This window comes from Girardinichthys multiradiatus, chromosome X, assembly GCF_021462225.1.
Source record: "Girardinichthys multiradiatus isolate DD_20200921_A chromosome X, DD_fGirMul_XY1, whole genome shotgun sequence".
NCBI lineage: Eukaryota > Metazoa > Chordata > Actinopteri > Cyprinodontiformes > Goodeidae > Girardinichthys > Girardinichthys multiradiatus.
Genome location: NC_061817.1, coordinates 7,341,741 through 7,367,602, shown reverse-complemented (window position 1 = coordinate 7,367,602; position 25,862 = coordinate 7,341,741). Strand labels below are relative to the sequence as shown.

The window sequence follows — 25,862 nt, the reverse complement described above, 5'->3', positions numbered from 1 at the left end:
GTAGTTTTTTGTTAGCGTCAGTGATTTCTAAGGTTTACTTAGATTTTGACCAGCTGTTTGATTAGATTTAAACTAAGGACCCACGTGTGTACAGTTCAAGACAACCCTACAAATAGAACATCTTTTCAGACATTGGTTCCCTCGTGTCCATGAGGTGAGGTGAGGTGAACCACGTACCTCGTGCCCTTGATACATAGAACACAAGCATGAGAGTAAGAAGAATCACCTCTGTTTTCGGTTCAAAATATGAAATTATAAAATAACTAAAAAATAACATAAAATAATTTAAAGCAAATTTCTTGATTTGATGAACAGGTCAAACACAACAATTTGGCTTTTCAGCTGGAAATTGTTGTAGTGGAAAATGTTAACTGTAGATGCCTATATAAAGGTTTAGGGTAAAAATACAAGAGATTGTCTAGATATATACTGTAGCACCAGCTGTTCAATGGTGACACACAAATAAATCCATGGGATTAAATTATCCACAAGATTTTGTCTCTGCAGTTCAGTGCCAAGTGCTTCTGTAGATCAGGCTTTAATGGCTATTTCAGAAACATTTAGGACATAAGGAAATTATATTTGGTGTATTAGAGATGAAGTGAATTTAAGATTATACAGAGCGTTTGTAGGTATAATAAACTTTTTTAAAATAATACTACTAGCTTTAGTTGAGATCGTTTTTGTTCAGGACGTAAATATCCTGAAGATTCTCTAATCTCTGTGTTCTGCAAAGTCACTTGATGCATTAGAAATTAGAGTGGGCTTTTAGGAGAATGTATGCTTTATGGCAGCAGTAATGAATTACCACCACATTATCATAGGATAGTCACTTGAAGCCCTGCTGGGTTTTATGTGCAATGCTCCCCTTCCTCCTGCAGTGGGAAATGGCTATCTTGACACTGCAACCTTTTTGTGGGTCATATTTTGTTCATATTTCTTAATATGTGCTTAATAACCTCATTATATATGTGTCAGTACACTAAAGGATTAAGAATAAAATGATTACTTAGAAATACATTGAACTGTTTTCTATTGATGCTAGATGTTGGCGTCTTAAGCCAACTCTCTGGTTAATAGTCTATCTCTGGTCCCAGAGAGGCTCATTTTCAAACCTCGTTGCCGGCAAGAACAGGAACTTATTCTGCTGGGGTGCGTTGCTTTCTTCATGCGTTATTGTTCAGTAGCCGTGCAGAGCCAGATAGATCACAATGAGAAGACTGGTGACTCATAAAGAAGTGGTAAAAATAGCTTTGCAGATAAATAAAAAGAAGCAACTCTGAATTTCTGTTTAAAGCTGGAAGACAATGTGGACAAGTTTGGACTCAAATGACACAAAAGAGGACTGCAACAACACCTGCTTCCTTTGTTTTCCCAACACTGACACAGGTTCTGGAGAAAAACACTCAACTACAGCCACATACTTTGATAGCACGCTGATCAACAGATGTCAAAGTAAATGTAAAATTGTTTTATTCCTTAAGGCGAGTTTACATACAAATTCACCTGCAATGTAACTCAGGCTTATTGTGGCATGAATGCAACACCTGACCTATTTTTCAAACTCAAAGAGAGAATTATGTCAAATGATGTTAATGATAAAGTATCAAGGATCAAAAGTGCTATAGTCCAATAAATAGATACTATGTCATAATATGTATTTTTGTTTTATTATAATCTAAATAATTTGTCAAATAAACAACTTTATTTATGGGATAATTTAAATTAACATATCATTGTATTGTCTTTAATAACTCAAATACCTCAACATTTAATAAATTATGTAATACATATCGATATCAAAAATTTGAACATGATTTTTATTCTGTGTTCAAATCTTTTATGTTTACTTCAGTCGTCAACAGTGTATCATAAAAATAATTAATTTGCTACAATGGCCCTACAAATAGGGCTGCACAGTGGACCCGTTGGTATTACAGTTGCCTTGCAGCAAGTAGGTCCTCGGTTCAACTCCAGGCCAAGGGTCTTTCTGAATGGAGTTTACATATTCTCCCCGTTCATGCGTGGGTTCTCTTCAGGTTCTTTGGCTTCCTCCCACAGTCCAGAAACAGTCATGTTTCTGGACTGTTGGTCTCTCTAAATTGTCCTTAGGTATAAATGTGTGCATGCATGGTTATTTGTCCTGTGTTGCCCTGAGATGGACTGGCAACCCATGTACACTGCCTCTCGCCCAGCGACTGCTGGAGATAGACCTTGCGCAGATAAGCGATTATTGACAATGGATGAATGGATGGATCATATCTTATACCTAGTTTTTCTTGCCTTTATGTGAATCCACATGATTCAGTTTAGCCTCACTTTGAGGGACAATAAAGGATATTTCTATTCTATTCTATAAAATGGAAAACTTGCATTATTGATGAATGCATAAATTTTTCTCTCTAGCAACAGATATTGGAAAATTGTCTGACAGTTTGTGACTTTACACTTAAAAACAGTTGGGTTATGCAGCAGGACAATGATTCAAAATACATCAACATGTCCACCTGTTATTGGCTTAAAAGAAAAATCCAAAAACGATGCTTTTGGAGTGGCCCAGTAATAGTTTGGGCTTAACTCAGCATAACCTCCAAAACCCCTCAATACTGCCAAATTCAAACAATTCTTCAATGAAGAGTGGGCCAAAATTCATTCACAGTAATGTAAAAGACTTATTGCCAGTTATCAGAACCACTTGATAGGGTCGTGTTGCTGCCAAGGGCAAAATGCCAGATTGTCTTGGATTACTGTTTACCCTAGATACATGAAATTTGTATTTATTGTCAGATATTAAAATGTATTTCGTATATTTAACTGTAACAAAAAAGCCAGGAGCAAAGGGCAATAAATACATTTTTATTGCACTTAAAAACCTTTTCACAACTTCTAGATATATGGCCCTCTACAGTAAAGTATGAGCAAAATACTGATTTTTATCATACAAATTTTGGCTTGACAGTATTAGTTATATAATATAGGTAGGTGAAAATCTACCAAAGTCTGAAGGCAGACTTATGTGGAATAATTTCTATTTGGGTAGAGTGGTCATCTGTTTCAGACTTTGCTTGTACAAGCTGTATGAGAGATGGGACTTTATGATTGTAACTGCTCTTACATAAGTTATAATCTGTCACTTCCACAGTCAAAATGATGCATTAATGACAAAATAACTGCAGATATAAAGTTACAACAAGAAACCTCCATTAAAACAACAAAAACAGCAACAGGTAGTTTATTGAGGATTTCTTCCTATTTAAACACTTTTGTTTGGCTGAGTGTTGAGTACCAGCTCAATAATAGTGCACTCATTTAGCTGTGTGAGTGACTGATGATTGATGCTATGAGCAGTAAATCAATCTGTGGTCTGGATCACATTTTCAAATGCCCGCACAAACGTGCAGTGTAGCCATTACAGCCAGCTGATGCATGAAATGAAGTTTCTAAAGGTAGGGAGGGGAGGGACAAACATCCCAAAAAATTCTGTCACTGCCACGTTTTAGTTATCAAAGCCAGTATGTGGGAAATATACTGTAAGGTTCGGTAGGGAGTAAAAGTTACAACCTAATCTGCTGCCATTTGTTGTGTTTGAAGCCAAAATAACTCCCAAACTGAAGAAATTTGAATTTGCCTTCTCTCTGTTTTATCAACTTTGATGGAATAGATTTTCAGATTAAGCTTTGCTTAAGCTTTACTCTCAACAATAAGTTTAGCTCAGTTGAAACTGAATTGGCTTCTGTTCATAGTTCACCACCACATAGTTCAACATTCTGAATTAAATTCACAGCTTAACAGGCGCTAGCTCTTATTTATTCATCATTTATTTTCTTTTATATAATTTAGGATCTCAATCGACAATTGGAATTTTCACTCAGCATAGACAGCCTAGCCTTTGCCAGCTAATGACCATCTATTTCTAAATTAAAAAGCACAAAAACAATCTTTCAATTTGTGCAAATTCCCAATAAAGCTACTCATATTTGCATATTTCCCTGCTTTAACCTTCAGAAGGCAAAATGATATAAAAAGGGGCACACAAAAATGTGTTGTTAATTGCGACTACTTTCATTGCACTTTCAGATTGTGTTCCATTCTGTTCAGTCTTTTTAGGCAAGTCAACTTTAAAAGACACTTACCTAAATTGAAGAAAACCTCTATGCTGTTATTTTGGCCATACTTATCTATATAACAGTCTTGTGCTTCTATATTGCTTGTCCCTGCTGTCTATGGAAACCCACCTCATCCTACTCCCTGCCTGCAGCAGGTTCTGCTAAGTAACAACATGACCAGGCTTCAGCTAGGTATGGGGCAATAAGAGATTATGAGATTTTCATGGTATGATAACCTTGAGTAAAAATATCACGGTTCAAAGGTATGGTGGTATTTATACAAACATTTAAAACTAGAATGTATAACATGAGCTAACTGCTTTTAAAACAAAACAAGCAACCATCATAACACTGCTGCTGCAGAATTATTACCAATATAATGTTATTTGCGGCATTTATTTGTCATTCTAAATGAGAACACAGCTGATAGTATTGATAGTCCGTCATTTTTCTTATGACAATGTGTAAAAAGCATTTAAGCTAAAGATTTCTTCAAAGATCAAGAATTAAACCTTACTTTATGTCACACTGGGCAGATAAAGTTTCCATCACTATCAACAAAAACAGTATATTATTTAAAACTTTTTTTACAGATGTAGACAGTGGTATAGAGGAACAAAAGCAAAATATAGAATTAACACCTGTTGAATTTAGTAGAAACATTTATAAAAAATGTTTTTATTGCATAAAATATCATTACTTCTTGTCATTCAATTTTTTATGAAATCACACTGAAAGGTAATATTAGCTGGCTAATTAGCCAGGCTTGGTTATCTGGCCTACACTCCGCTTAACAGACATACAACTTTAGGCTTTAAACATGCCAGCTTCACTTGCAAAGGAGCATTACTTTAAACTTGCTTGAAACCTTTTTGATATTGTTTAAAATGTCGGTAAACCTTGTGACTGGTAACAGGACCCATGCTTAGCTGTAGCTAAAAACGTTTAAAGCAAAGAGACAGGAATACATTATCAATATTGTGACGGCAAAAAGACAGATACATGTGCTTGCACCTTGTTCTTAAACCCCACGTGCACACACATGAATGTACACTGTAGTCTCCCAGTTCTTGTCTTTTAGAGGAAATGATTTCACTATAATCTGCATAAAGCAAAAAAAGTTTTTATTAAAAATTTCTCATTTAACATCTTTTGTTCACTCCCAGATAGAGCACACTTTAATGTCCATAAACTGATGCTTAGTTCAAGTTCATCATGTAAAGAATTGTTCTATTAGTTGCCCCCCAAAACAATTACACTACTCTTGAGTGAGATGATCTCAACGCCTTTATGCAGAACACTGAAATTTAAGGATAACATTTTTTATTTTACTATTGAAGCAAGGAACAAATTTAGCAAAAGCTCCAGCAGTCCTACAGTTTACCCCCAAGAGGAAGAAAAGGAAAATCAGATTATCTAGATTTATGAAAGAAATGTCACTACAATTCATCCAGAATTAGCAAAACAACATCTAAAGACATCAAAATGACTGGACCAGCAACTATTATATGAGTAACAATACCTCACTGACAGGAATAAGGCATCATACAAAAAATGGAAAAAAGTTAAAACAGGCAGCTTTAAACCACATGCAGATCATGAGATGATTTCCCTTTTATTAGCCTCAACGCTCTGTTTCAAAGCTTATCTATAAAGTTTCAAATAGTAATAGTCCTAGTATCAAAATCAAGTAGTTTGAAATGTTTATGCAAATTACAGTCAGGGTTACCAGCAGATCTTTTAGAGAAAAATATAATTTTAATCCTGTTATCTTCATCATCATAATCATCATCTGCGTATGAGTTTTACAACAAGGGATTGAAGGTTCTATTCAAAGTTATATTAAAAGGATATAAGGAGCTAATATCCGACCTTGTGTGGCTAACTCTCCTGCCGCTTTCATTTGGTAGAAATCCAGATAGTTTGTTCTGGAGACTCAGTCTAACAGCAAGTCTGAGACGAGCCAAGACCAAAGCAGACATCAACTGTCTTGAACACAACCCCAATGTCAAAAACATGCACCTTATGCAAACACCATTTTATCAACATGTAAACCACTGCCACATTTACACTGGATTGTAATTTGCAAAGAAACTAATAACTACATACAAATGAAGGCAGGAGGTGGCGCACACCAGGGATCTTCCTATGTAAAACTAAGATTGGAGTTTTAAGGCAGAACAAGTCAACTTTGCCCTCGGTCCCTCTCAGACTAGCCCTTAGCTTTAGCTAGGACCAAATAATATGGATTAATATAAAGGAACTACCTCATAAAATAATAATACTCAATCTGGCAATATAAGACACATTAAAATGTTTTCCAAAATGTGAACATTGTAAAAAGAAGCTTTTCAAACACAATGGTTTTGTTTTATGAAAATGGCGACCAAATAAAGCTTGGTAATCAATCAGAAGAAGTTCTGAATGAGCTGGCACACAACTGAAGAAATTTAAGCCTGTTTATTGATCTTGGTGACAAATCTGAATGTATTTGAGGGCAGTGCATTATAACAGCTGAGAGACTTTGCTATGAACCTGATATAAACGAACGGCGTAATGTAGTAATTGTGGCCTTTTCCCTACATGTGAGACATGCATCAAGCTCATTACCGGCAGCCATTTCATTTGTTTACGCGTCTGCGTGTGTGTTTGCTTCCAGATCACCAACATGGAAGATGATCCTAACTGGTACACAGCTGAGCTCCACAACAGGAAAGGCTTCGTACCAAAAAACTACATCAACCTGAGGCCACATGCGTAAGCACACACACACACACGCACACACACACACACACACACACACACACACACACACACACACACACGTGGGTGTGCTGAAACACATCTTCAGCTCTCCTGCAAATTGGACAAATGCATTTCACACATCCAGATAGCGCTGGTCTATCTAAAAGCTCATCAGCCAGTAACCGCTTGCCGCAGCTCCAGGCGCTTTCTGCTCCGCTTTGGACGTCTGCACTCTGGCATAAGGCAGAATACCCAAGGGGACACTCTCAGTTCATGCCTTACATAAGCCCACAAACTAGCCGTCTGTGTGTTTACTGTTAATCTGCTGGTACACCCCATTTTTCCATCAGATGCTTGGACACCAGCTGGGTTCTACATTTGCTATGACAAACACCAAACTGACAACACAACGAGTAGATCAGCTCTAGTTTATTAATAAACACTGAAGCATGATCCAGTTGGAGTAATGTTTGTGAACACTCTTAGAAGAAATTTGTAGAGATCTTTGTCCGTTTCTTCCTGTTCCCTCACAAATCTGTGAAATATAAAAACACAGATTTCAAATATGATGAGAGAAACTAACAAGGACCCTAGAAATTAATACCACTCTGTTAGATGTTTTTAGCTTTGTTTTAGCAATCTGGTTCATAAAAGCTGAATATCTCTTGAAAAAACCGCCCCAGTAAGCCCACCTAATGAGCAAAATCTTAGATGAAAAATGACACCATTACTTATGTTACAAACCTGACAACTGTTATCCACTCTTTGTGATCCATTTTAAATACAAATTTAGCATCTTGTTTTAAAAATAACTTCACAGATGTGGCATATTTTTCTTCTCACCTTGAGTTTTTCTTTTATGTATCTGTCAGAGATTTTTTTCCTTGAAAGTGTCTGAAGTTTAAGGTTTAGTACATATCCACCAACAGCTTGTTTTATCAGTGCAGCACACTTATATCATCTACAATTCTCTGCAAAAATATTCAGTTTTTAAGTCTTGTCACAGATTACAAATGTGAGGCAAGACTTAGGTCTGGACTTTGATTGGGTCATTCCAACACAGGGATATGCTTTTATCAATTCAGCCTTTACTCTTTTTTTAGCCTCTTACAGTTTTTCTTCCAGGACTACTCTGAATTTAGCTCCATCTATACTCCTATCAACTCTGACACACAGCATGATGCTGCCAACACTATATTTTCAAATTTTGGATTGTATTCTTCAAGGTTCAAATTTGTTGTATTCTGAGCATTTTCAATAACTACCTTCCACATGTGTGCCATGTCTCCTGCAAGGCTTGTGGCAAACAGCACAGAAGACTTTTTATCGCTTTCTTTAAACAATGTTCTTTTTGTTCTACACTTTTATAAAGGCCAGTTTTGAAGAGGGCACATTAACAGTTGCCCTAGAGACAGACTCCTCTATCTGAGCTATGGATCTCTGCAGCACCTCCAGAGATATCATGGGCCTCTTTGGCTTTCTCTGTGACTCATTGCCGGCCTATGCAGAGCTAGGTGACATGCTGAAAATGTGATTCAATTTGATTTTGTTAAAAGGACACATCTAAAACCTGCAGGGCACTACCCTCGATGACTGGAGGTGAAGACAACTAGTTTAGGTTGACAGTCATACCTTTACGTAGTTTGCAGTTGTGTCATACCCCTCATCCATTTTTTTGTGATGGGTTGAACAATGTCCTGCAATATGTTTTTAGGGGCAAAAGAGTAGATGAGTCTAATTACAAATGTTCAACAAACGTTTCATGCTTTTATATTTAAAATAAATGAAAACTATAATTTTCATTCCACTTAAAGATTTATGTCTTAGTCCGTCACATAAAATTCCAATGAAGTTCAATGACATTTCTGGTTGTGTCAAAAAAATGCCGTAAAATATGGAAAAGTTCTAGTTGGTATGAATCCTTTTGCAGCGTGCTGTAACATTTAGATCAGTGATATCTGTTTTCTCTTTTCCTGTGTGTGTCTGCCTATCCTGCAGATGGTTCGCAGGGCGAATATCTCGTGGCGTGGCGGAGAGCCGTCTGAGACACAGAGAGTGCGGAGCCTTTCTCGTCAGGGAGAGCGAGAGTGCTCCTGGGGAGTTTTCAATGTCTGTCAGGTAGGAGATAAATGCTCTTAAACTAAATAAAAATAATGGGATACCCAGTATTTTTTTTTGTATGACAATTTTTATATTATTGATTAAGCAGCTCAGGGATCACCTTTTAATTAAAGAAATTGAATTAATTAAACAGATCAATCTGAACATACATGTTTTCCCTTGTTTTCTTTCTTTGGGTTGGTTCAGGAAATATGGAGAAGGGGTTAGACGATAAGGTGTGAGGAAAGGCAAAGGGTAAAATGGAAGATCTGCTACCCCTCTGGTGTGATGTGACTTAATTCTGTCTGGCAGCATCTGGAGCTGCTGGTGTAGCTGTATGTTTGGCTTTGTCAGAGTAAGGAGGTGGTAGTAGTGGCAGCGGGGTAGGGTGGTTGTGAGGGATGCTGCTGAGTCTTGCTGTTGGACCTCAGGGGCAATGTGGGATACTAGATGTGACGAGTCTAAGTCTTGGTGCCTCACCAGCTAGAATGGGAACCTCTGGTTGGTTTATCATTGCAGTAGAAGAAGGAGGCAAAATTTTACATTGGGAGCAGTGTGTCTCTTTCAGTCAATATTTGTCGTAGGACACCGATCTCAAAGAAGGACACGGAAGAAAAGGGTGGCACTGTGTAAAAAATAAATCTCTCATGAGGGGACAGGAATGGTGTCGTTGTCACCCCTTTTTGTGTTGTTGATTGATGTCTGACAAGATGCAGTTGGTGGCTGGTGCAGCAGCTTGAGAAATAGGTCAGTTGTTGTCTGTGTGATTTTTGTGGACTGACGACGCTGCTGTCAGTAACTCTGGAGATCCTCTCAGCTCGGCTTGGTTTAACTTTGATGACAGTCCGTGGAAAAATCTGATTCACTTTTACTAAGAGCAGAGATTTGGCAAGGGGAAATCTGTTGGTAAAGATACATTTACAACAGGCTACAAATTGATGTAAATGATTTGCCAATTAGATCTGTACAGTAGACTTAAAAACTGATAGTTTGCCTCACCATAACAGTATATTCATGATTTTCTCATCATGTATACTAAAGTTCTAGACTTGACTATTGTTAGAAAATCTTAAACTAATCCTTGTATGATTTTTACTCTAATGAAACTGTGCTTTTGAAAGTTAAAAAAAGGTTGAGAAAATCTATTCCAACTGTCAGGGGTTTAAACATCTCAGATTGTTGGGACAGAACTGTATCTTGGGGTGGAGCCTCTGCTTCTGTACATCAAAAGAAATCGTCAGGTGGTTTGGGCATCTGATCAGAATGCATGCTGGATGTCTTGCTTTTGAAAGTTATCTAAGAACATCACATTGGTTGAAAACCCTGGAACAGACCCACAAGTAGTTAAAATGACTAAATAAATCTCATCTGGCTAGAGAACACCTTGGGATATCCACAAAGAGCAGAGGAGTGACCTTGTGGAGAAGATTGTTTGGTTTCCCTCCTGGGCCTGTTGCTTCTATGAAAGAAGCTTGAGTAAGTGGAGGATAACCCATGGATGGCTGGCATAAAGCTAAATAGTGTTTAGTATTAAGATCATGACTGATACACGAAAATAAACTTTCCAAAGCCAAACTAATAACTTTCTGAATTTATATCAAAGGCACACCATTACAAATGGAAATCTGTCTTAATGGAAAAACAATTAATAATAGAAAATAGAGAATGAGGACCTAGCCTTTGCGTGCTGCTTTTAAAACTGTGGTTAAGAGTGAGGAGAGCTGAGATTTGTTAACTACAAACAGCATATGGGGCTTTTTTTGAACTGTCTAAACTTTAAGGCAGAATTCATTTACAGGGACTTTCTGCAGACAATGCCAGGGAAACTCTCCCAGTGGGCTCTTTAGTGAAATGACGCCAACCCAGACTTTCATAGAGGTACAGAAATCCATTTTGCGGCCCTGGACAGATTCCCCGTTCTTTTTGACTCAGCAGCAAATGTACACAAAGGATAATTTTGGTCTTTTTTGCACTTGCACAATGCTGGAACTTTTCTGTTCTTTTCAGTGCATATTTTGCTCCGTTTGATTGAGCTCTTGGCATGTCTTTCTAATATCTGTCCTTCCACCTACAGTACATTTAACTCACTGAGAGTATCGGCCTTGTCCAGTAATCAAGATAAAGAAAATCCTTTAAGCAATACATACAAAGACACAAACACACATACATAAATATTTACATTAATACGTTTGGCTAGACAGTTTATAACTGTCATCTTGGAACATTACTTTGGCAATTTTCCACATACATGACTTTGTTTTTTCCTGTTTTCCTTAACTATTGCTTCTTCAATTTGAACAGGACAATAGTCAAGACATGAACCCTGGGATACACGTGCACCCAGACAAGTACAAGCTGGTTTCCTGTTGCCTTTTTCCTGTACTAGAGGAAGGTCATGTGAAACAAAAGGGATTTTATTGCCCTCAAAAACTGGTTCCTGTTTCCATAAACCAGATGGTTCTCTACAACACTGTGCATGTAAAGATCTGTGCATTGCTAAAACTCAACACATGAACTCAGCTTATTTAAGAAGGTACTGGGTCTCTGTGAGATTATTGTTGTTAAAAAGTAAGAAAACCTTTACCCCATTAGTGGTGCGGTTTATTTGCAATACAGGTGCATCTCAATAAACTAGAAAATTATCAAAATGTCTATTTCTTTTCAATCCAAAAACAGAAGTTATGAAGACCCATTGTACTTTGTTGCCTTGCAGCAAGAAGGCCCAGTTTCGACTCTCAGCTGGGGGTCTTTCTGCATGGAGTTTGCATGTTCTCCCAGAGGGAGTACTCTCAGGGTACTCCGACTTCCTCGACTGGTCCAAAAACATGACTGTCAGGTGAAATGGTCTTCCTAAATTGTTCTTAGGCGTGAATAGGTGTTTTCATGGCTGTTTTTCCTGTGTGCCTCTGTGTTGCCCTACGAAGGACTGGCAACCTGCCCAGGGTGTACCCCGCCTCTCAGTCGTAGACCTGGAGATGCCTAGAGATAGGCACCAGCTCCCCCACGACGCAGCATTCAAGAAGCGGGTACAAATGAATGGATCTTATGTTACGGCCGGACAAATAGGGAAGACTGTCAGTCAGTGACATCCTCTTCAAGTAAGCGACAAAAGGTCATCGCCAAACAGATTGCCTTTCAGAGTGTTATGTCTAAGCATATTAGGAAAAAAGTTGAGTGGAAGGAAAACGTGTGGTAGACGAAGATGCACTGGCAATAGGAATAACTGCAGACTTAATGGAATTATGAGCTATTAAACTAAACTGGGCTACTATAATATATCATCTGACCCACATGTCTTGATCATGTGATGCCACAACGATAGAGCAATTCATAAAAACAGTACTCAAGTGTTGAGAAGTTTAAAAGTTTAATAATATTTGAAAAATGTATTGTATGAAAATTGCATTTTGCCATTTCATTTTGAACACCACTAACATAACATGTCCTTAGATATAACGGACTTCCATTCGCTAATGCGCTACAAAGAATGAAGTGAATCTGGCTACTCATCCATCATCATTAGGCTAGGGGACATTACTTCAGAGTGAAACCATTAAAGAAAGCTGACCCTCTGGGCAAAGCCTATGTTAGTTACATACTGTAAGCCTCTCTCCTTTGGGTTTTGAGTAACACACAGTGAGTTCAGTATCCCATGAATATCATCACTTGAGGGTAATTTCACACTTGATGGACCCTAGGAAAAAAAAGCTGAATAAATTAAGGCATGTGGAGAAAATATGTCAAGAAATGAAAAAGTAAGTAAGTTATGTTATGCAACATTTTCTTAGTGTGTGGTAGAAATGCAGAATTTTCCTCTAGGTTGTATTTTGCCTAACTCATCTTAAATCAATAATATATAACCAATTGTCGAAACACTTTTAGATCTCTAATCCGGACTCCAGCAGCACCATTCTTGAGCATGCTTGCATGTCCATTAGACCATGAATAGAAATAGATCCAATGAGACCACAAATGGAAGAATCGCAGTAGCAGAAGTGATGTCTATATGTGTTGTTGGAATATGGGCATATTTAAATGAGACTAATGTTACGCTAAACTGGGCTGCGTTATGTTTGGTACTTCAAGCAAACAGCTAAAAACGATAAACATTATAAGGCTTACAATGCTGTGCAGGTCCTACAATCGAGGGGGAACAAATGCACACAGTTCTACGTGTATAGAGAGACTTGCATATTTATGCAAAGCCTGTGCATATGTACTGTCATGCTTTGTGATTCTATGGACTAGTGTGATTTCCAGTCCCATCTTAAGCCATAAGTGGATTGATGCACTCTTCGGAAAAGAGACATCGTTTACAAATACAGGCAAAGTAAACAACAACAAATAGAAGCACAAATTTGCACATACTTGTGTGTTAAATGGAAATAGCTATGAAGAAGAGGAAATTATATCTGTTTTATTTGGTTTTGGTTATGGTGTCACTAACAGAACAGAAACTGTTGTACGGGATAACAATGAAACAGAAGCAATCAGCTTTGTTAGCTCAGAGAAATTAAATCTGCAGGAGCAGAAAAGAAATGATCGGATTATAAACAGGGATCCAGAAAGCACCGCAGCCTACACGCAGCATCTGGGCTTTAGCAGTAATTCATCTCACAGCTGATTAAAATAGAACCCTCAGCAACCAACTATCAAAATGATAAATAAAGCTTGGCCTCTTTAAAGACTATACAACAAAGTGGTTGAATATTTTCCACAGTGGTGGTTTTGCGATAAATGGTGCCATGGCTGAGCATTTCTTTCTGCACCCTAAGAACAACCAAACACGCAAGAAAACAAAAAAACTAAGAAAAATAACTTTTTATTATGTAAGAAACATTACCAACTAAGAAGTATTAATTGATAAGTAAATAAAAGCTGCACAGAGCACAACCGACAAATGGAGTTTTGACAAAATTCAATCTGGAAGACTCACCTCCACCACCGGTTCCGTACTATGACCCCATCGTGCGTCTCCGCTCCAACCAATCAGCGTCAAGTCTGTATTCCTCCTCAGTCAATCTCCCTGCAAGGCTTTGTTTTTAAGGACCTCCAACCATGGATCTCCCTGCTCTCCTGCCGAGCTTCGACCCTCCACCACCCCATCGACACCATCTGGCTTCCTAGCTCCTTCCAACTCCCTTATCGGGCCTCCACTCTATCACCAGTATCGGATCCCAGGGGGGGAAGACATCTCTAATCCTAATCCTAAATCATTCATTCAAGCTCATGTCATTCATAGCATTTATGTCTTCCTCCGGGGTCCGAGCGCCAAAGAAAAAAACATCTGCTATTTAACTTCTCTAATCAGCATCTTTGTGTTTTTATTGTGAGTTTTCACAGGATTGAAATAACCGCCCCCGGGCTGTGCTGCCTTGGGCATAAATTCATATCACCTAGAGCAACTAAAAAGGTTACAATAAATTTGAAAAGTCGGCTCCATGAAAATAATTTTATTTTGATATAATTTGATCTTGTTTATTGTGCATGTAAACCTATATTTTAGTTATCATTCAACATTTTTTATTTATTTCTACCTGATTACGTCAGAAATAAATGCTAACATGTGCCCTTATTCAGTGAAGTATATAATTACAAAAATGTTTGTTCCTAATTTTAGTTCAGATAGCTCAGTGCTTTTGTTTGTTGGTTCAACTTCATTAGACAGGTGGACACTAATATTGATAAATTGTATAGGAAGCACAATGGACCACAGTTAGGCTATCTTAGCATAAGGGGAGGAAAATTATGGAGGAATTTATTAATACATAAGAGTATTTTGAAGTCTTTACTTTTAAGCTAAACTACCTATTTTATTGTTTTTGATGCCCTTTCAAATCACTGTAATTGCACAACAGTTTTTCCTGCTTTACTATGTCAGGGCTGAACTGCTCCAAGGACTTGTTTATCTTATATGGGATGAAGTTTGTTCTCAGAGAAAGGCATTCACTTGGTTTTAATGTGACACACTGTTCAATAATTTTGTCTTTTGCTTCTATCTCATTAAACAGGAACAAAAGTCATATTGCCAAATAGTACAGGTCCTTCTCAAAATATTAGCATATTGTGATAAAGTTCATTATTTTCCATAATGTCATGATGAAAATTTAACATTCATATATTTTAGATTCATTGCACACTAACTGAAATATTTCAGGTCTTTTATTGTCTTAATACGGATTATTTTGGCATACAGCTCATGAAAACCCAAAATTCCTATCTCACAAAATTAGCATATTTCATCCGACCAATAAAAGAAAAGTGTTTTTAATACAAAAAACGTCAACCTTCAAATAATCATGTACAGTTATGCACTCAATACTTGGTCGGGAATCCTTTTGCAGAAATGACTGCTTCAATGCGGCGTGGCATGGAGGCAATCAGCCTGTGGCACTCCTGAGGTCTTATGGAGGCCCAGGATGCTTCGATAGTGGCCTTTAGCTCATCCAGAGTGTTGGGTCTTGAGTCTCTCAAAGTTCTCTTCACAATATCCCACAGATTCTCTAAGGGGTTCAGGTCAGGAGAGTTGGCAGGCCAATTGAGCACAGTGATACCATGGTCAGTAAACCATTTACCAGTGGTTTTGGCACTGTGAGCAGGTGCCAGGTTGTGCTGAAAAATGAAATCTTCATCTCCATAAAGCTTTTCAGCAGATGGAAGCATGAAGTGCTCCAAAATCTCCTGATAGCTAGCTGCATTGACCCTGCCCTTGATAAAACACAGTGGACCAACACCAGCAGCTGACACGGCACCCCAGACCATCACTGACTGTGGGTACTAGACACTGGACTTCTGGCATTTTGGCTTTTCCTTCTCCCCAGTCTTCCTCCAGACTCTGGCACCTTGATTTCCGAATGACATGCAGAATTTGCTTTCATCCGAAAAAAGTACTTTGGACCACTGAGCAACAGTCCAGTGCTGCTTCTCTGTAGCCCAGGTCAGGCGCTTCTGCCGCTGTTTCTGGTTCAAAAGTGGCTTGACCTGGGGAATGTGGCACCTGTAGCCCATTTCCTGCACACGCCTGTGCACGGTGGCTCTGGATGTTTCTACTCCAGACTCAGTCCACTGCTTCCGCAGGTCCCCCAAGGTCTGGAATTGGCCCTTCTCCACAATCTTCCTCAGGGTCCGGTCACCTCTTCTCGTTGTGCAGCGTTTTCTGCCACACTTTTTCCTTCCCACAGACTTCCCACTGAGGTGCCTTGATACAGCACTCTGGGAACAGCCTATTCGTTCAGAAATTTCTTTCTGTGTCTTACCCTCTTGCTTGAGGGTGTCAATAGTGGCCTTCTGGACAGCAGTCAGGTCGGCAGTCTTACCCATGATTGGGGTTTTGAGTGATGAACCAGGCTGGGAGTTTTAAAGGCCTCAGGAATCTTTTGCAGGTGTTTAGAGTTAACTCGTTGATTCAGATGATTAGGTTCATAGCTCGTTTAGAGACCCTTTTAATGATATGCTAATTTTGTGAGATAGGAATTTTGGGTTTTCATGAGCTGTATGCCAAAATCATCCGTATTAAGACAATAAAAGACCTGAAATATTTCAGTTAGTGTGCAATGAATCTAAAATATATGAATGTTAAATTTTCATCATGACATTATGGAAAATAATGAACTTTATCACAATATGCTAATTTTTGAGAAGGATCTGTATATTACAAATATGAAGCAATACTGTCTGCAGTTAGGCTATCTTAGCTTAGCATGAAGACCGTAAATAACAGATTTAGCATTGATTTGCAAAGTAACCAAGTCAGTAAAACTTGGTTAAAGTTAGTGAAAAAACAAAGGAACTTATCTTTGAACCTCGTAAAAGTCCTGTCATGTTTCCTCATGCTACATTTTTCATTGCTAAGCTAAACTAACTAATGGCTGTTCTTACATTTAGCTTACAGACACTAACTTCACACAATTTCAGAAAGTTGAAAGTAGGTTAATCCTTTGATACTGGTAGCATGAGATAAAAAATAAGCCCAGGTTGCTATAGGGCTTGAAAATATATTCCTTCAAAATGTCTTCTTTTGGCCAGCATTTATAGCCATGAGCGCTAAAATACAATTCGATTTTTTTTATTGTCACTGTTGCTGTGGTTTACTCTTTAAATTCTTTGGTGTGACCCCACAGATCAATGGCAAAATTTAATATCACAGTTCAGTGATCAAAACATGATTCATAAAAACACATTGAGAGGACTGAGATAGATAAAGACAGAATGAGCCAGTATCATGGAGAAAATAGGTCGAACAGGCAACAGTTTAAGCGTGGATTTGGAGGATTAGGTTGATGTAAGTTTTTACTTCACTTAAGCTGAAAAAAGATTGATCTAAAAAAATTGCAGAAAGTCCTCAATTCTCTCCTTCAATTTCAATTCTTCTATTTCTTTAATCAGTGCCTGAAATGACTGTGATTATATTTCCGATTCTAACTTGAGAAATTACTTTTGGAACAGGCAAACATTCTGCTTTGCAAAATCTATCATACCCAAGATTTCTTGTCTGTTGAATTTCGGGCACAAATGAATTTTTAAAGGTTCATTATAGTATTAGGTCAGTTAGAATTTAACAGCCAACATAGACCATCAACCACACTGAAGGAAAACACCAACCTTTAATTTTAGTACTTTGCAGCACACAGGGAGAGGGATATTTGACTATTCCTTTCTGTATTGAGTATCGGGTCCTTAGTTATGCTTTCTTCTCTTCAGATCAACTCACCAGTTTTCTATAAGATTTAGGTCTGGAGACTTTAATGATCAATTGGTTATTTCTGTCAGGTGAACCATGTCTGTGTTCATTTGGCCATGTTGTTGGATCATTACCCTAATAAAAGACCTAAAGATTACTTGTTTTCAGTTTCAAGGTGGAAGCAAACAGATTTTCATTTAAAATGTTCAAACAGACAGACCAACAGCATCACAGATCCTCCACCCTCGTTAGCAGTGGACATTAAAACGCTTTACCAAAGATTCATCATTTGTTTTAAACCAAATCCACCTGGAACGTTTGTTGCCTCAAAGCTTAGTCTCATCTGGCAGAGCACACAATTCCAGATTAAATTTAGTAAACCTAGCATATTAGACCTATTCTTCCCACTCTACCTTTTATCTTTGTATTGTAGGTAGCATCTAAATTGTATGGAGACCCAGTGAGATCAAAATGCCAAACTCTGCTGCAGAACTCTATGAGTGATTTTTGGAAATACAGTCTTATATTTCTTCCAGCTCGCCTTATTGCTAACAGTTCCAGTTATTTCTAACTCTTTAATTGTTACTCGATTTGGGCAAATTTAGGTGAGTTGCTAATTTCTTGTATAGATTCCCTCACAGATTATCTTACACCTCTCCTAAGCCTTACTTGAATTGAATGCTCTCTTGTCTTTCCCATTATGAAGAGTAGCAAAACTAAGTAGGTCAAATTTTTCTAAATGTTGGATTTTTTGCCCAGCTAACTAAATGTACTAAAATTATAATTTTCTATTTAAAATCAATGTGAGATTAACTGCTCCAATAAAAGATTAATTTATTTAAGGGCTTTGTTCACATGTTCACCAGGGGTGCCACTGAGCTACATTTCCGACTTCTTATCCAACCGCTTAACGTTTTTTATCATTCTCATCTCCAACTCTCAGAGGACAAACAAATCCACTCATACACTTTTCCTTCCTTACATTCCTCACTCAACTATTGAAACAGGTGATGCCTTATTAATGCTACAAGTGACTTGGACTCCGAATGACACATATAGCTGGCACACAAGGACAGACTGATACGCACACAGCCAATACTCTCAGCCTCCAACATATAAAATACAACACACTGACACACAAACTGCTGGCCACAAACATGATATCATCAGCAATTTGCAGCTCATAGACACACTGTTGCACACAACACAATCACAAAGTTACATTGACAGCTGGGGGTGTCAGTCTGGTCGTGCAAAATGTTCCACACATCTGCAACAGTTTAGAAGTGGAACGACAGATTACTAAAAGAGAGGTTGGCAGAAACCACAGAGACCAACAGGGAAGTGAGAACAGAAACTAACAGCAAGGCGGACTGTTGGCCTTCGCACTAATTGGATTGTGCTGCTGCACAGCAAAAGTTTCAAAAATAATGTTTGTTTTCATCTCCAGTGCATCAGTCTATCTGCTCTATCGCTGCATCTATTGTATTTCGTTTCTTTCATTTCCTTTCACTTGGAGAGAGAACACAATCTCTCCATTGCTGAAAGCCCTAATTACCATGGATTGGATTGCACTTGCTAAGAATGTGCTGGGAGAGCTTGTAGTTCAGCAGAGACAGATGTGTTCTGCATTATTACAGCTTACTGCTTCTCCACTGTCTCTGGATGTTAATTATCAAAATTGTCAATGTGATTCCTGGCAACATAACACATTCTAGCTTTCCTTTTCCTAAATTTGTTTTGTCTCGTAATAAACTGCTGTGTGTGCAAGACACAACAAATTGTGTGTTGCACAGCAAATTACAAACTTAAAGTATAGTATTAATGGTGGATAAATATCTGATTTGTTTCTGGTCAGATGGATGGAGCCGATTATGTGTCATTGATCTTTTATCTCTTGTCCAGAGCTATCCTCAGGAAACCCACATATTCTCTGTCAGCGTTTGTTCTGGACAACATGTATGATATACTTGTGCTGTGCTGTTGTATGGAAACAGCATGCCTTTCAATCTAAAATGTTAAGCATTTTAGATTATTTTTGGATGTAGTTTTCTAGATTACTTGGTCAAAGTATTTATACAGTAATTGAGTGGTCCGTCATTTTTTAATTGCATGTCCATGTTGCCCAAAACATGTCTACTTTTACACTGAAGTGAAGTGTATAAGTACAAAAATGTTTGTTCCTAATTTTAGTTAGTACAGATACAGGTCCTTCTCAAAATATTAGCATATTGTGATAAAGTTAATTATTTTCCATAATGTCATGATGAAAATTTAACATTCATATATTTTAGATTCATTGCACACTAACTGAAATATTTCAGGTCTTTTATTGTCTTAATACGGATGATTGTGTCATACAGCTCATGAAAACCCAAAATTCCTATCTCACAAAATTAGCATATCATTAAAAGGGTCTCTAAACGAGCTATGAACCTAATCATCTGAATCAACGAGTTAACTCTAAACACCTGCAAAAGATTCCTGAGGCCTTTAAAACTCCCAGCCTGGTTCATCACTCAAAACCCCAATCATGGGTAAGACTGCTGACCTGACTGCTGTCCAGAAGGCCACTATTGACACCCTCAAGCAAGAGGGTAAGACACAGAAAGAAATTTCTGAACGAATAGGCTGTTCCCAGAGTGCTGTATCAAGGCACCTCAGTGGGAAATCTGTGGGAAGGAAAAAGTGTGGCAGAAAACGCTGCACAACGAGAAGAGGTGACCGGACCCTGAGGAAGATTGAGGAGAAGGGCCGATTCCAGACCTTGGGGGACCTGCGGAAGCAGTGGACTGAGTCTGGAGTAGAAACATCCAGAGCCACCGTGCACAGGCGTGTGCAGGAAATGGGCTACAGGTGCCACATTCCCCAGACCTGGGCTACAGAGAAGCAGCACTGGACTGTTGCTCAGTGGTCCAAAGTACTTTTTTCGGATGAAAGCAAATTCTGCATGTCATTCGGAAATCAAGGTGCCCGAGTCTGGAGGAAGACTGGGGAGAAGGAAATGCCAAAATGCCAGAAGTCCAGTGTCAAGTACCCACAGTCAGTGATGGTCTGGGGTGCCGTGTCAGCTGCTGGTGTTGGTCCACTGTGTTTTATCAAGGGCGGGGTCAATGCAGCTAGCTATCAGGAGATTTTGGTGCACTTCATGCTTCCATCTGCTGAAAAGCTTTATGGAGATGAAGATTTCATTTTTCAGCACGACCTGGCACCTGCTCACAGTGCCAAAACCACTGGTAAATGGTTTACTGACCATGGTATCACTGTGCTCAATTGGCCTGCCAACTCTCCTGACCTGAACCCCATAGAGAATCTGTGGGATATTGTGAAGAGAACGTTGAGAGACTCAAGACCCAACACTCTGGATGAGCTAAAGGCCACTATCGAAGCATCCTGGGCCTCCATAAGACCTCAGCAGTGCCACAGGCTGATTGCCTCCATGCCACGCCGCATTGAAGCAGTCATTTCTGCAAAAGGATTCCCGACCAAGTATTGAGTGCATAACTGTACATGATTATTTGAAGGTTGACGTTTTTTGTATTAAAAACACTTTTCTTTTATTGGTCGGATGAAATATGCTAATTTTGTGAGATAGAAATTTTGGGTTTTCATGAGCTGTATGCCAAAATCATCCATATTAAGACAATAAAAGACCTGAAATATTTCAGTTAGTGTGCAATGAATCTAAAATATATGAATGTTAAATTTTCATCATGACATTATGGAGAATAATGAACTTTATCACAATATGCTAATATTTTGAGAAGGACCTGTAGCTCAGTGCTTTTGTTTGTTGGTTCAACTTCATTAGACAGGTGGACACTAATATTTCTAAATTGTATATTAGAAATAGGAAGCATGATGGACCACAGTTAGGCTATCTTAGCATAAGGGGAGGAGAATTTAGGAGGAATTTATTAATAAATAAAGAAGAGTATTTTGAAGTCTTTACTTTTAAGCTAAACTACCTATTTTATTGTTTTTGATGCCCTTTCAAATCACTTTAATTGCACTACAGTTTTTCCCGCTTCATTATGTCAGGGCTGAACTGCTCAATAAAAGTCTAAAATAGATTCTAAAAATAGATGAAAACATTCAATTTTAAACCAAAAACATCTATCTTATTTTGCCTTGATGTTGAATCATTTAGATATTGTTTAGATGTATTTTGCTCTAAAAAGCATTTGCCAGGGTTACTTATTTTTTGTCTCGCAAGTAAACAAAAAGGCACACATTGATATGTTACCACAATATCATAGTTGAAAAAAGGATGAAATTCATTCATACTGAATCAAACCAAGATGGCCTTGAGTTTTAGTTTATGCTTTTTGACATTTTTGCATGATTGACAAATTTTCTGTTGACCTTAAGAATGTTTAATTCTTAATCTACGTTTAGACCACTTTTAGACCAGAAAGCATCTTGATCTAAACCGAGATAAAATATACAGGTCGAAATCACAGATATGAATTAACGTATCATTGGTTGATGCCCAAATGAGGTTTATGTATGACTTCAGAGTTAGGATCAGATCTATTACTCACTGCATTTTAAACAAAAATGTTCAAATCTGTCTTATTTCTTTGTTTTTTAAACAGAAAAGCAACCCATTACTGCTGCTAAAACAATATTGGTATATCAGTAATGTTTGCTGTATTTATTGTTAATTTGATTTTTATTCATGAACTTAAGCAAAAACATAGAATAAACACTCCCTGAATTTAGTAGTGATTTTAAGCGCTTATTGTGAAGAATACTACACTTCTTTGTCATTGTTCTCTTTATAGTATAACACAAGTACAACAAGCTGATGTTAGCTGGTTAGTTAGCCCCCTGCAAATCGCTGCTTAAGAGACACAGAATGTATCTAATTTTAGATTGAATGTTTTATGTTGACTGGAATGATGCGTAGTGCTCTTTAAGTTTCCACACCATAACTTTCTATGTTCATCAAGAACAAAACAGTCAAATTTGTCATTCTTGTAACAGACAGAAAAGTGTGATAGACTTTAAAACCCGCTGACCATCAGTGTGCAGGTGTGGGAGAGGGAGGACTGTAATACTAAATGGAGGACTGCGATACTAACTTTCCAGTCAAATTGTGGCATTTTTTAAATCTTCATATACAATGATAGCAGGAAGCAGCCTGTGTTTATGTGCTTTACCAGCAAACAGCAACACTACTGCGTAGTTTATGACAGTACCAACATCCCACAGAGAGGGTGCGCCAGAGAGCACTACATTATAGGTGGGATGTTCGAGCTAATAATTACATTTCTAATTTTAGCATATGGACTCAGTAAGAGATGAGGTTAAATCAAACAAGGCAATGGAGTTACAGCTGAGCAGATAACAGAGAAAAACCCAGATACAGATAGAAAGGTTTTATATAAGTCAGACAATAGAGGTGGGCATTGGACTCACGGGTATACAGGTCCTTCTCAAAATATTAGCATATTGTGATGAAGTTCATTATTTTCCATAATGTCATGATGAAAATTTAACATTCATATATTTTAGATTCATTGCACACTAACTGAAATATTTCAGGTCTTTTATTGTCTTAATACGGATGATTTTGGCATACGGCTCATGAAAACCCAAAATTCCTATCTCACAAAATTAGCATATTTCATCCGACCAATAAAAGAAAAGTGTTTTTAATACAAAAAACATCAACCTTCAAATAATCATGTACAGTTATGCACTCAATACTTGGTCGGGAATCCTGTGGCAGAAATGACTGCTTCAATGCGGCGTGGCATGGAGGCAATCAGCCTGTCGCACTGCTGAGGTCTTATGGAGGCCCAGGATGCTTCGATAGCGGCCTTTAGCTCATCCAGAGTGTTGGGTCTTAAGACAATAAAAGACCTGAAATATTTCAGTTAGTGTGCAATGAATCTAAAATAAATGAATGTTAAATTTTCATCATGACATTATGGAAAATAATGAACTTTATCACAATTTGCTAATATTTTGAGAAGGACCTGTAGCATGAGGAAAAAGAGACAGATGGCAATGCTACTTCCAAAGATGAAAAAAAAGGATATTTTTAACATAAAATCACCGTATGAAGCAAGGTGGAGGAGTAGCTGAAAATCGTCCAATCATGAGGCAGCCAGCTTTGGTTTTTTTCACAGAGCTAGGTGTCTGGATAGAGAAAGAAATTCTGGGTCAAAAAACTGATGTAGATTTATAAAGAGGAGGAGATCAAGTCACACTGAACCCAAGTAGGATTTGATGAGATTTAACACACTTAACATGTGTTTATCATATATAGAGAAATATTTTTTTTATCTGAATAATCCATAATATTGCATCTCTGAAGTTAGATGAAAAGAAAAGAGATGGTAACAAGCAACTTTTTTCTCCAGTGTGATGACATTTTAAAAGTTATTAACATAAGCCTAACATACGCATCTTCTGTGTTGTGTTTAGAAATATGGGGGTGTTGTGCTGATTTGCACTGCGTATCTGCAGCAGTTATATAAGCACATAATCACAGGGAGATGTCCAGATTTCTAAAAATTAGCCTGCAAGTTACTTAGCAACCTCTACAAAGCCGGACAAGGGAGCAGGTGATTGCCAATTTCTGCTGGCCAAACTCTTTTAATTATCACAACAAGGCACGCACTTCAACATTGCGGCTATTTTTATCCATGTCACTAGCTGCGATTTATCATTATTCAGCTGCATGAAAGCACATTGTGCTCTAAGCAGACCCTTATTCATCAAAATATTTCATGAAATGCTGCCAACTGCCTGGTGCAAACTGCCACAAATAAACTACTGACCTCTCCAATCTCTGTTTAACAGTTAATTTCCGAAGGCTCTGTTTGATATGATTTCACTGAAACGAAGACCAAGTCAGAAACATTTGGTTGGCATGATCTGGTTTGCACAAAAATCTGTGAAACCCACTGGGCAGCCCGGGTAAATGTCATTGTCTGATCTTTTAACACAATGAAATGACACACACACACACACACACACACACACACACACACACACACACACACACCAAAACCAAAGGTTGAATTATTACTTGCATTCATCCCTTACTGACGATTCACTTTCAAAGCTTCAATGTTTTGTTGGTCTTTCTTGTTTTGTTAGTATCAAAAGTTCTTTTGTTTCACACCAGCAAGCATCTAAATTCAATTAACAGCAAATCTAAATGTGAAATAAGGTCACTGCAGTATTTTTGAGGGATAAACGGTTGAGACTGCACTGAAATCATGCCACCTCCAACAGCTGACAGCTGTGCAGCCAGAGGGAAATCTTCGTGGAATATAGGCCAATAGTGTTGGTATCTAGCCAAAGATGGACCTGAAAGAATTATCTCCAGAAAAACAGCTTGTGATGTGAAGACACTATTTTCTGTCCAAATGTGTTTCTGTCTTGACTTCTGATGTAGGAAGCTGGGGGCCAGCTGGGCTGCAGCTCCCCCTTTCGGTGGCCTAAATAGCAGGCAAACTCAGCACTGTTTCAGAGGAAAAGGAAAATAGAGATTTTTAGCTATTGCTAGCACAGTCAGATAAAGGGGTTAGACAATGAAACTGAAACACCTGTCATTTTAGTGTGGGAGGATTCATGGCTATATTGGACCAGCCTGGTAGCCAGTCTTCATTGATTACACATTGCACCAGTAAGAGCAGAGTGTGAAGGTTCAATTAGCAGGGTAAGAGCACAGTTTTGCTCAAAATATTGATATGCACACAACATTATGGGTGACATACCAGAGTTCAAAAGAGGTCAAATTGTTGGTGCACGTCTTGCTAGCACATCTGTGACCAAGACAGCAAGTCTTTGTGATGTATCAAGAGCCACGGTATCCAGGGCAATGTCAGCATACCACCAAGGAGAACGAACCACATCCAACAGGACTAACTGTGGACGCAAGAGGAAGCTGTCTGAAAGGGATGTTCGGGTGCTAACCCGGATTGTATCCAAAAAACACAAAACCACGGCTGCCCAAATCACGGCAGAATTAAATATGCACCTCAACTCTCCTGTTTCCACCAGAACTGTCCGTCGGGAGCTCCACAGGGTCAATATACACGGCCGGGCTGCTATAGCCAAACCTTTGGTCACTCATGCCAATGCCAAACGTCAGTTTCAATGGTGCAAGGAGCGCAAATCTTGGGCTGTGGACAATGTGAAACATGTATTGTTCTCTGATGAGTCCACCTTTACTGTTTTCCCCACATCCGGGAGAGTTACGGTGTGGA

At 38.3% G+C, this 25,862-nt stretch overlaps 1 protein-coding gene across 1 annotated transcript in view; it reads left to right on the top strand.

Annotated features, from left to right (window-relative positions):
• Positions 1-25,862, top strand: part of LOC124862384 (GRB2-related adapter protein-like) — a 49,363-nt gene that overhangs the window by 2,239 nt on the left and 21,262 nt on the right. The window contains exons 2-3 of the mRNA XM_047356261.1: positions 6,766-6,863; positions 8,850-8,969. Coding sequence (XP_047212217.1) covers positions 6,766-6,863; positions 8,850-8,969 — 218 coding nt within the window. The remainder of the gene's footprint in view (positions 1-6,765; positions 6,864-8,849; positions 8,970-25,862) is intronic.